The sequence below is a fragment of the Paramormyrops kingsleyae genome, chromosome 9 (assembly GCF_048594095.1).
Source record: "Paramormyrops kingsleyae isolate MSU_618 chromosome 9, PKINGS_0.4, whole genome shotgun sequence".
Taxonomy (NCBI): domain Eukaryota; kingdom Metazoa; phylum Chordata; class Actinopteri; order Osteoglossiformes; family Mormyridae; genus Paramormyrops; species Paramormyrops kingsleyae.
Genome location: NC_132805.1, coordinates 31773058 through 31785960, shown reverse-complemented (window position 1 = coordinate 31785960; position 12903 = coordinate 31773058). Strand labels below are relative to the sequence as shown.

At 40.8% G+C, this 12903-nt stretch overlaps 1 protein-coding gene across 7 annotated transcripts; it reads left to right on the top strand.

Moving 5' to 3' along the window:
• The first annotated feature begins 3932 nt into the window (after positions 1-3932).
• Positions 3933-11670, top strand: LOC111843573 (C-C chemokine receptor type 5-like). 7 transcript variants are annotated; one of them, XM_072716776.1, is made up of 5 exons: positions 3933-4431; positions 5438-5542; positions 6184-6338; positions 6451-6500; positions 9108-11670. In XM_072716776.1, exons 4-5 carry the CDS (start codon positions 6463-6465, stop codon positions 10150-10152), a joined length of 1083 nt encoding a protein of 360 aa, XP_072572877.1. In that variant the 5' UTR covers positions 3933-4431; positions 5438-5542; positions 6184-6338; positions 6451-6462; the 3' UTR covers positions 10153-11670. The 7 variants fall into 7 exon arrangements, with proteins under 7 accessions (XP_072572877.1, XP_023667023.2, XP_023667014.2 ...); XM_072716777.1 differs by lacking the exon at positions 3933-4431 and adding an exon at positions 5093-5300; XM_023811255.2 differs by lacking the exon at positions 5438-5542.
• Positions 11671-12903: the final 1233 nt, after the last annotated feature.

Here is a 12903-nt window from a genome sequence, read left to right as displayed (position 1 = left end):
TTTTCCTTTCTTAAACACCTGAATTACTAGCGTGTTTTGGAAATGAAAATGGCCTATAACTGATTACATAAAACATTACATTTCTCCTACCATCTCCTACCATCAGTAATGCTTGCATGCAGCAGAAAAAAACACTGAATATGAAATATTAAGCAAATATGTTTACATCCGCGATACAGAATAGAATAGAATAGAATAGAATGCCCTTTATTGTCATTATACATTTTTTACATATACAATGAGATGAAAAGCATCTCCTTGGGTCAGTGCTCAAACATATACATATAAAATATAAAAAGAGAAGTAGTATAAAATTAGGTATAAAATATGTATAAAAATAAGCAATGTAAACAAATAGAAAGTATTAAAGTGACAGTGTAATATATCTTATTGCACTAGCATATGTATATAAAGTGAACGAATGCACAATTTCACATTGACCGGATTATTACACAGTGATAATATATAATAAATAGATGTGGTAAGATTTTTTAGTGTGTGTGTGAAAGGGAGAAAGGGGAGGAAGACCATAGTAGGGGGAGTGATTTTTTTCTGTGTGTATTCAGTGTGTGTACAGTGTGTGTACAGTGTGTGTTCAGTGTGAGTATGGCTCTAGGGAAAAAACTGTTCCGGAGTCTGTCTGTCCTAGTCCTGATGCACCTGTAGCGTCTTCCTGAGGGTAACAGGTTGAACAGATCAGAGCCAGGGTGGGATGTGTCCTTGATAATGTTCCTTGCTCTGCTGAGGCAGCGGGAGGTGTATATGTCCATAAGAGAGGGGAGAGGGCAGCCGATGATCTTCTGGGCAGCTTTGACAACTTTATGAAGCCTCTTCTTATCTGCCAAGGTGCAGCTGCCGTACCACACTGTGATGCAGTACGTCAGGAGGCTCTCGATGGACGAGCGATAGAAGATCAGAAGCAGATCCTGGTTAAGATTCAGCTTCCTGAGAACTCTCAGGAAGTGGAGCCGCTGCTGTGCCTTCTTGACGACCTCTGTGATGTTCTCGGTCCATGAGATATTGTCCGAGATGAGGACCCCTAGGTACCGGAAAGTATGGACCCTCTCCACGTGTTCACCGTTGATGTATAGGGGGGTTAGGTCGGTGCCGTGCCTCCTGAGGTCAACAACGATCTCTTTAGTTTTCTTGGTGTTCAAAGTCAGATTATTCTCTGAACACCAGGCCTCCAGCTTCAGGACCTCATCCCTATAGGCTGCCTCGTCTCCCTTAGAGATGAGTCCGACCACCGTAGTGTCGTCGGCAAACTTGACGATGAGATTGTTGTGGGTCGGACTACAGTCGTGGGTGTAGAGGCAGTATAGGAGGGGGCTAAGCACACAGCCCTGTGGGGATCCGGTGCTCAGTGTTTGGGTGGGGGAGAGGTGAGGGCCGAGTCTCACAATCTGGGGCCGGTTTGTAAGGAAGTCCATAATCCAGGCGCATGTGGAGGGGGGGAGGCCAAGAGTGACCAATTTGGTAGTGAGAATATCCGGGATGATCGTGTTAAATGCAGAGCTATAGTCCACAAAAAGCATCCGAACGTAGCTGTGCCTCTGTTCCAGGTGGGTCAATACAGAGTGAAGGGCTACAGCAATGGCGTCTTCTGTGGACCTGTTTGAGCGATATGCAAATTGGTAGGTGTCGAGGCCTGGGGGGATGAAGTCTCTGATGTGTTGAAGGACCAGTCTCTCGAAACACTTCATGATTACTGGCGTGAGAGCCACGGGACGGTAATCATTAAGGCTGATGATGGGGGACTTCTTCGGGACTGGTATGATGGTGGCTGATTTTAAGCATGATGGAACGACAGCCTGGGCCAGGGAGAGGTTGAAGATCCTGGTGCAGATGGGTGCAAGCTGATGGGCGCACGCACGGAGCACCTTCCCAGGGACACCATCCGGGCCAGCAGCCTTTTTGGGGTTTACTGCCAGAAGTGCCCTACTGACATCATGCTCACTCAAGGTAAGCGATGTGGTGCAGGAGCTGGGTGAAAATGGGGGTAAAGATGGGGGTATGGCTGGAGCTGATGATTGTTACACTCAAAATACACTCAAAATGGCGAATGGGGGCGTGTTAGACAGTGCAGACACGTGACTGACAAAGACCGATGCAAGGTTTGCTACTGAAGGAAGAGATTCGCAAAAATTCACGGCTGGGTATTTAAAAAAACACAACTAGACATGGTCATGCCATCATTATGTTCAGCCGAGGGACCAAATAGTAAAAGAGATGATTGACAAACTCATCTAGGGGTGTTGATCAAGGGAGAAAACAACGATGGTGAATGGTTGAAGAAATGATGATGCTTAAGTGATGAGATATTGTTACACGATAGGAAAATGTATAAAAATTAGTGTAAAACGGTATTGGACACACTCCTGCAGGATGTCGATCCAGCCTTGGCTGAAACCTCACTGTGGCAATAAGGGCTGAATCTGAAGATCCACACAAGCGGCTCCTGACTCCTGATTGGCGGAGAAGAAAAAAACACAACACTAGTGCATCGATACACATACCCCTGTATCGATCTAAATGTAAAGTTATAAAGCGGGTTTGAGGTGCTATGTGCCGCGTGACTCATTTCCCCGCGCGTACAAGTTATTTTAGGTCGGCGTTCACGGTTTGACTTCTGAGATTCAGATCGAGCTCTAGGTAATTTTTTTCGAACTGGTTGGTTCGACTTTTAAGAAATTAGAGTTCTAATGAGTTCGAGAACTGAGGTACCACTGTATAGACCTGTTCCATAGGAAAGGTATTCTTAAATGACTTCTGTTGTGATCTGGCGCTATAGAGAAAATAAAATTAAACAAAATGAACTTGACCTTCAAGGGGGGCGGGAGGTGCCGTTGGGGGGGCGGGGCGCCCCCCTAATATAATGGTACGGGAAACACTGGATTACCATAACAACACTTCGGATATCCTTAACAAACGTAAATAAATTTAAAATAAATAATAAGAGAGAGATTCGTTGAAAGAGTTTATAAGAGGCAGACATTTAACATATTTTCTACTGTATCTTCGGCAGGGTGGGTGATTGCGTGTTTACGCCCATGAATAAAAATAGTACTTATCTTTTTGTTGGTACTTTTTACTTCTACTGAGGAATGCTTACCTTCAGTAAAAATGACAGAATTTCTAAAGAAAAATGAAAGTGTTTTCCTTTAACTTTTCTTTCCTGTCTTGAACAAAACATATAAAAACGTCATATCCAACTGAAGAAAACAAGTTTAATTACAGCACAGCACAGACTGTGCCTCCTACCATCAGTAATGCTTGCATGCAGCAGAAAGCTCTTATACTAAGTACTATTATCTATGGACTTGTACAGCATACACAAACTATTGAGATCAGTTTGGTCAAAATTGGACTCGAATGGGGGTTCCATGTAAAGAAACATTTATATCTCGATCAGAAATGAAGACAGGATAAACAAAAATTTCAATGGCACAAACCGGCACAAGTGCCGTAAAAGCGATTGCGATTAGTACATTGATGACATGTCATGGACTGGGGAACTCTGGTAATGACTTAGCAACTACATGTGGTAAGACACAACCCTTTGTTTTACTGCACTGTTTGATACCCTCCCATCCTCAGTGGTTCTTTCTTCATATAAAGCCATGTACCAACCACATCATCATTGTAAATATTCAAAATGACCATAAACATTGGAGCAGTTTGAAAGCAGATACTTCACCCTTCAAGCTGGTGAAGTCAAAACATTATGTTTGGACATTGTATAAATAGGCCTAGCTAGTTTTTATTAGCATAATATATCCCTGAATGATAACCTACACAATGGACGAAAACCAGAGTAAGCCATATGTGTGACATAATAATAATAAAACCTGGGCAAAACTATGGTGCACATATGTGGGGCGGGGCAAATGTGAGCCCTCCCCCAAAAAAAATTAAAACTGCGTTTTCCACAATTTTATAATCTTCACATATTAAAATTTGCACATTCAGAACATTCAGTTTTGAGGACTACATTGACCATTTGAATTCACATTTAAAGGAAAACTGCAAAAAGAGGGAGATAAAGATATTTTTCAGTTATTGGTGGCGTTTTTATAAGCGTTTTAGGTAACTGGCTTGCTTTCCAGAAGTCCATAATGCTGCCTTCATGCTGTCCAGCTAGCTATGCACGGAAGGAAGTGTATAAAAACACTTTCGAATGTTAATTAATACCAGTTAACGGAAACGTTAAATATTGCCTTATATACTGTGACACTCAGCAGATCTAAGGTTCGGACCGGCGAGCAAGAAATTAAACTTTACGTGCAGAATCAGGGTTTTCTTTCATGAAGACCACTTAAAAGCACATTAGTCCAACCCACAATCACGGCCAGAAGTTTGCCGCACCTCACAACCCACCAACAAGCAAAGTGAGACGAGTTGTCACATTACACACAGTGGGCTCTGCACACGGTAAGTACGTCTGCAAGACGGCGGAGAGACGCGAGGAGCGGGCACCATTCACGTGAGACAGCGGGTAGGGCGCGTGCAGAAGTCGGGGACAATACAAATATTTACAATAACGGAAAGATGGGGGCAGCTAGCGCGGAGCATGCCGCGACCCGCGGAGCGGGACAAAGCTAACGTTACTTATTTAGGCATCTAGTTCCTTACTGTCTGAAAAAACCGTCTATGTCCTGCTTTCTTCGCTTTTTAGCTTTTACGTTCTCTATTTGCTCACCTCCACTAACTGAACTAATAAAAAAAACCCCGTAACATCTGTGATTAACATAACACAAAATGACGTGACCGTGTACAGTTCTGGGTGGGGGGCACACTTCGGATTTCCTTAAACGTAAATACATGTAAAATAAATAAGAAATAATAAGAGAGAGATTCGTTGACAGTGTTTATAAGAGGCAGACATTTAACATATTTTCCACTGTATATTGGGCGGGGTTGGCAATGACTGCGAATAAAAACAGTAATTTTCTTTTTGTGAGTCGTTTTTACTAGTACTGAGCATTGGCGGAGCGGGGGGGTGGCTTACTGGGCTTAAGCCCGGGTTGTTGTTTCAGAAGCCCAGGGTCTTTTGGAGTGTAATTTATTTCATAGTTAGATGCTTGACTTACAACTGTATAAAACAAAAACTACACACAATATTCGAAGCACATAGCGCACAGTCGTAAATTCCCCATAATTTTGGTATGATCCGAGCTCAGGCACTAGGCGACTGAGCACAGCACTTACGCATGTGAGCGAGGGGGGAGAAGCTGCTGCCTGCGAATTTGCTGTAGGAGAAGTGCAGACAGGCAGACAGAGGAGAGCTTAAGTTTGACCAGGTACCAAAGCAAATCATTCGTACTGTACAAATAGCTAATGTAAATAAGACGAAATGAAATGGCGAAATGAAAAGCCGAACAACAATGCTGTTTTTTTAGAGAGTTAGATTACATGTGTGTTTATTTCATATTTTCAGTTGTTACCCTCCACGGCTAAATAAAGCACTCTAAATCGGTTTCAGTTATGTACTGATGTACACAACAATGGACATAAGGGGCTTCTTTCACAGAAAAAAACTCAGGTAAATGTTATTTTATATATTATGCTTTGTATGTTGTTCAATATATTTCTATGCAAAAAAAGAGGAATTTCAATACACAGCAGTATATTCACAGTTGAAACCAAATATTTACATACACTTTAGGGAAAAAACATAAAAAAAAATTTACTGTTAAACATCAATTTAGAGTAAACTTTTTTGTTTTATATAAATAAATATTGAAATATCTTTTGAATTAGTTAAATGTCAGAATAGAGAGAGAGAGAGAGATGTCTATTTTTTATCACTTTCATCAAATTTAGGAGTATATATACACTAAGTTTATTGTGTCTTTAATTAATAAGAAAACTCCCGACGATTCCATTCTGAGCTTAAGAAGCTTCTGATAGGTTAGTAGAGTCACAGCCTAATAAATCTTCAACTTCACAGCATGTTTTTCAGTCATTTCTAACCCCAACCCCCCCCCCCCCCCAATCCCACATGCATACTACCCTTTGGGGCTAAGCCCCGGGTGTATAAAATGTCTGACTCCGCCTCTGGTACTGAGGAATACTTACCTCCAGTAAAAATGACAAAATTTCAAAATTAAAATGAAAGTGTTTTCCTTTAACTTTTCTTTCCTGCTTTCTTTTCTTTTCTTTATATATACAAAATATATAAAGCGTCATATCCAACTGAAGAAAACAACGGGAAGGGCGTGATAAGATTAATTACAGCACAGTACAGACTGTGCCTCCTATACCATCAGTAATGCTTGCATGCACCGCAAGCTCTTACTAAGTACTATTATCTATGGACTTCTACAGCATACACAAAAGTATGCACCATGCTAAAATACGTAGATATCACCAAAGTTTTGCTACAGTATATTTATTTCTGGGAAATACAGTTGGTTTGCCTTCCTGATATGTCTATGGACATTTCTACAGGGAATCTACACCATGGATATCAACAACTTTACCAATGGGAGTATGAGAAGGTATGTACAACTGTTTGTCAAACTTCATTACAGTTGTATTGAAAAAAAAGTCATGCTACAAAACTAATGTTTTTTAATCCAGCGATTCTTGGAATATTCTTAAGAATATTGTTCAAGTCATGTGATGTGCAACATTACTTTGGAAATTTATGGCATTAGCCTGTGTTTTTATCATTTCATGTTGCCCAAAAGGCTTTGTTTTGATGGATCACCCACCTTTGCATTTAAATCCTTAAAGGCAAAAATAAATTTGTATAAGTTGTGCTTAAATGAATAAACATTCTTCAATAAAGGGGATACAAGCAGCGATTGATGGTGATCAAAACATTTGGACAGACTCCTGCTTGAATGATTGTTAATGAAAATTGTGTAAGAAATAAGTCAATATAAAGGTCGTTCTTGTTGTCATTAAAGTTGCTATTCACAATTGTTACTTTCCATCAAAATAACAGAACATGTTTTCCAGCGAATACCAATTTATTTCAGATTACATAAATGAGGTATTTAAACATTTCATAAGAAGACCAGGAAGAAATGGGAAATTCAGGCAATATATTCTGCCATAAACACAGCAAAATGAGTCATCCTTTTTCATTTTCACTATGTTGAATGTCTATATGCAAGATTGTGATTATGAAATGGGCAACAATGCACATGCTTTTCCTTTATGAGATATAGAATATATTTGCTGCATGCTGCTGCTTGCACGAACTGGTGATAAAGGTTTAAGCACTTAGCCACATAAAATAAGGGGTTTTAATCCCCCCAAAACTTTTTTCGTTACCAATCAGGGACGTAGGCAGGTAGTAATATTCTGAAGCACGAGCAAAATTAGCTTTAGCTATTTTTGATGAAATCTACTTAGAAAGAGGCACCTATCAGTTGGGTTGCTTTATGCCTCATGAAATTTGTTTCTGGCTAGGGGCTTTTAAGGTTTCCGTAAGTTTATCCGGTCTATCCTGAGAGTGAAGATGATCAGCAGCTGTCACTCCTCCAGTGAAGGAGACCTCCCAGTCCCCTCCCCCCAACCAACAGGCAACCCTGGCAGTCAAGATTGACGCCCTTGGTGACTACATGGTCGAGGTGCTGGTCAGTCTAGGTTCTGCTGGTCAAATTCTGTTGACAAGGAGGGGTTCACAATGACCAAAGGATGTCAGCGTTGTTCTTCTGAACCATACCTCTCCCAGTCAATGAGTACTGTAGGCGGCCACTCACCAGGAATCCAAACAGCCATGGACTGTGCATGCTGAGGAACCATCGATGACATGTCATGGACTGTGCATGCTCAGGAACCATCGATGACATGTCATGGACTGTGCATGCTGCGGAACCATCGATGACATGTCATGGACTGTGCATGCTCAGGAACCATCGATGACTAACAGAGGCAGGGGCACCAGGTGGTCAGTGGGAGGATGCAATGGGCTGTAACGGGCTGGCTTCAAAAGAAAGACGTGGGACACTGGGGCACTCTGGTAATGACTTAGCAACTACATGTGGTAAGACACAGGGTCGATTCGATGGAGAATCTTAAAGAGTCCTATGTAGCATGGGGATAAGTTCCTGGACGGGAGAAGGAGCCGAATGACAGGGATTGATAGCCATTTTCAAAGGGCACAAACTATCGAGACCAGTTTGGTCAAAATTAGACACGAATGGGGGGCTAACTTCACACTGGTGATGCCACCCTGTAAAGAAACATTTATATCTCAGAAATGAAAACAGCACAAACAAAAATTTCAACGGTACAAACAAGCATAAATGCAGTACAAATGGTTGAGACCAGTTTGATCAAAATCGGACGCAAATAGGGGGCTAACTTAACGCTGGTGTTACATGACCATTTGTATCTCATAAACTAAAGCAGCACCAATGCCAATTTCAATGGCACAAACCAGCACAAGCGCCGTACAAGCGATTGCGATTGGTTTGGTCGAAATCGGACGCAAATGGGGGGCCAGCTTTGTACTAGTGATGTCACCATGTTAAGAAACATTGATATCCCAGAAACTAAAACAGCACAAATGAAAATGTCAATGGTATAACCCAGCACAAATGCAGCACAAACGATTGAGACCAGTTTGGTTAAAATCTGAAGGTCATGCAGTCTGGTTAACAAACATTTGTGAAAGAATTCATCATTCTGAAGAACTCAGTGAATTCAAGTGTGTCAGGATGGCACCTTTACAATAAGTCAGTTCGTGAAATTTCTTTCCTGCTAGAAATTCCACGGTCAAATGTAAGTGGTAATGCAAAGTGGAAGCATTTAGGAACAACATTATCTCAACCACAAAGTGGCAGGGGCCACGTGAAGCAACAGAGTGGAGTCGCCAACCAGTCTAGTCTAACTGGTCTAGTATCCCACCACACATAGTTAAATGTGATAGCACTCTAAGAAGGAATGAAACTGTTCTGAAGGCAAAGAGTGGCTCTATTCCTTATTGAGTGCTTGATAATAAATTGTAAGGTGATTCTGTTTTGTAAAAACATTGTTTATCTACTGTTAATATTTAATGAAATTGATAGACAATTTAAATTTTATTTCTTTGCTTCTAATTAGATTTATTTGTACTGAATTTCTTAATTAATTTGTATTGTATTTTACAGTGACCACTATTCCACTGAAGAATATACCACCCATGAATACATCTATGACTATGACTTTGAGGCTTTTGGACCATGCAAGTATGAGAGACACAGCGCTGTGTTCCTGCCTGTGTTTTATTCCCTGCTCTTCGTGTTTGGGGTGATCAGCAATGGCCTCGTCTTGTGGATCATGCTGATGTCAGTGAAGCAGCTGCGTATCACTGACATCTGCCTCCTGAACCTGGCCGTGGCAGATCTTCTGCTGCTCATCACCCTTCCCTTCCTGGCCCACTATGCAAGAGCAGACTGGGTCTTTGGGTCTGTCATGTGCAAAGTCGTCATGGGCAGCTACTATATTGGCTTCAACAGCAGCATCTTTTTCGTCGTGATCATGAGCATCGACCAGTACCTGGCTGTAGTTCATGCCTCGAAGTCCCTCAAGACCATATCACGCAAATATCGAGTCATCATGATCGTCATAACCTGGATCGTAGGACTTTTGGCTTCATTTCCTGAGTTAACGCTCATTGACGTTCATCTACAAAGTAACACAAGGTTGTGTGAAGTTGGTTATCTCAGTGAAACATCCCTGAGAGTGTTTGGCCTGTTTAAAATGAATGTTGCCAGTCTTCTGATTCCATTTTTCATTATGGTGTTTTGCTACTCAGTGATCCTGAGAAAAATACTCCGTCACAATTCAACAAACAACAAGACCATACGCCTTGTGCTTATGTTGGTTGTGGTGTTTTTCTGTTGCTGGACCCCCTACAACATTGCATCATTCTTCCAGGCACTAGAAGTGCTCAGTATCTACACAGCATGTGAATCCAGCAAAGCCATTCAGTTGAGCCTGCAGGTGACGGAGGCTCTAGCCTACTCCCACACCTGCTTGAATCCCATCATTTACGTCTTTGTTAAGGAGAGGTTCAGGAAGCACCTGTATAAACACATTAACCGGATAACCTGCTTGTATAATAAGCTTATTATTTCCCCAGTCACATCACAGCAGTCCCAGACAAGCAGAAGCGAACAGTCCATTACAGCTACGAATGTCACTTCTCTTTAAATAGTATATCAATGGAATATTATACACTGCAAAAAATGTCCGTGAAATTAACTGAGAAATTCTGTAAAATAACGACATAAAAAAACTGTAAAAGGAAAAACAATAGAGCAGCGTATATTTGACATTAAGATTTTGTAAAATACTTAACAAAAAACAACTGTTAATTTTTCAGTAAAAATATCTTTAAAAAAATATTTTTTTGGTAGAGTTAACAAATTACTGTAGTTTAAACGCAAACAAACTGCAATATAAAAACCAGTACAATACAGTTAAAATTACACCATAACGGTGTGAAAATAATATTTTTTTAATCAGGTCAACTTTGTTTATACTGAAAGATACCCGTGTTACATTTTACAAATTAATATTCTGTGCTTTACAGATGAGAAACAGTAAAACTTTAAATGATATATCAACACTTGCTTTTTGCTACGTGCGTTACGAACCAACAAGAAATAGTCCACACAACTCAGGATTTCTGGTTTGTCAGACAGCTTTTGACGGTACACTTGGGGCTACCGTCAGAACTTCACCTCATGGCAACACCTCTGGTCCGTTGATAAGAAGGTATTTTTCCACTGAGGTGATAAAAAATACTGCAGCACCGGCGGGGCTCATGTCCCAGCATGCCCCGCGCATTTTTAAATAGCCCTTGTATTGTTGTTGTTATTGCTAATGGTTATATTTCCTTATTGTCGCGTGTGTTTACCTGTGTCTTATGTGTACCCTGTCCGATCCTCGTGTGTAATTAGCATCCGTAAATCTTCCACCGTGTATAACGACTTACAGTTGAGCGTCTGACAACCTCGTGTTTCCTGTGTATAATTGGTTCGGTGCTCTTTGGGTGCCTGATGTAGTTCTTTTACATAGTTAATTTGTAGATTCAACATCTTCTTTCTGTTAATTTAGTTGTTTTACATTGAAATCCAGTACAATTTATAGATGTTTCTGTAAAGTTGTTTACATGTGTACAATATTTTTTACAGAATAATTCTGGTAACCACAGCTGCCAGCTTTTTTCTGTAAAAACAACGGGATTTTTTTTCACAGTGTAGACATACATGTAGAATTTTTTGATCTTTTGTGTTCTCCAGTAGTGATGGGATTTATGGCTCTTTGAGGGGATCCGGATCTTGGCGATCCGTTCCTTTCAAAGAACCGTTCAAAAGAACGGCTCTTTTTAAATATTTAGTCAGTTTTAAGAAGCCAGCTTGGGGGCATCTCAGTTTATCCTGGAAATAATCACTGGGAGGAATGATGAGGTGAGATTTGTAGTCAAGTAATTAAAACTCAGATATCACACACCAATATCTGAGTTTGAATTATTCTGAAATATTGATTATTACCTCATTTGTCATGTGTGGACTATATTCCATATGGTTGCACAACATCCCTCTGCTTAGACAGTGACATCACTATTTTGGATTTACCTTTAGTACAAAGTGTGTGTATGTGTAAAGCTACGTTGACTTATGTTATTCATACAATACCTACTCACAAATAAACATCAAAAACAAAGCCGGCTGCAATGAATTTCTGTGCAAAACAGCTTTTACTACAAACATTTCCACACAATGTGGAAGTGAAGGATGCGTGCACAACTATCATCATGCTGTTAGGCAGTAGCACCCCTGCGCTGGGTGCGCCCCTCCCCCTATAACTGTTCTGTCTCGCGGAGGAGCTAATTTGTGTGCATCTGTGTGAAACACGCATAGGAAAAAAAGAACGACAGAAAGAACGGCTCCCCTCCAGCCGCGACTCGGCTCCCATCGTTCATGTTTATGAGCCGTTCAAAAGAATCGGTTCGTTCGCGAACGTCACAACTCTATTCTCCAGTATAAACCTATTCTGCTTTACTTAATGCAACAAAAAGTTATCCATTTGTATAATGGATAACTTGATTTTACTTTTTTATTCCCTCTGCAAACATGAATATCCATTACTCTTAAATAAATATATTTCTACTCTTTTTGTAAGCTCTGCTATGTTTTTATTATGTCAACAGACGCCTTCATCCACTGGACTAAAGTTACATAATCTACCCCAATGCTAATCCCCCTTGTCCCCCACAACCCTGCACATACCTTTTGGTTCTGCCCAGCCCTGAACGAATATTGGTCCAAGGTCTTTGGGTCAGAAGTCTTAGGACTAGTGATGCAACCCTTTGTTTTACTGCACTGTTTGATACCCTCCCATCCTGAATGGTTCTTTCTTCATATAAAGATGATTTTGTTGCATTTATCACCTTGGAACGTCATCTTGTTTTGCTCAGGTGGACGTCTCCCACTGCCCCCTCAAGTCGAGCGTCTTTTATGGTCAGTTCAACCATATACAGTAATACAGCACATAGTGAAATGAGACAGCGTTCCTCCAGGACCATGGTGCTACGTGTAACACTACATCGACACAGGACTACATAGAGTGCAAATGTGCAAAATGTACAGACATTGCAGAAACAGTGCAACACGAGGCGGTGGAATAGAGGAAATTACTTTGGTTCCCCTTCCTTTCATGAAATTGGAAAAAATAGAAAATAGACATACAATGAAGGCCTCTACTCCCAAATTTTATAAGACATGGAGATCCCTCTATTTCTATGTAGAGAAATTATGCCTCCCAGTTTCGCAAAACTGATGGAAGGACTTGGACTTAAGGGCAAATGACTTGAGATTTGGACCCTATGACCCAAGTAGAGTTGAGGTTATAGTCCCCCTGGATCTTATCATGCTAATTTAGTAATTTTAATGTATA

Coding starts and splice junctions, on each gene's coding strand:
- LOC111843573 (XM_023811246.2), top strand. CDS start 6,463: ATGGATATCAACAACTTTACCAATGGGAGTATGAGAAG. Junction 6,501..9,107: donor ACCAATGGGAGTATGAGAAG/GTATGTACAACT, acceptor TGTATTTTACAG/TGACCACTATTCCACTGAAG.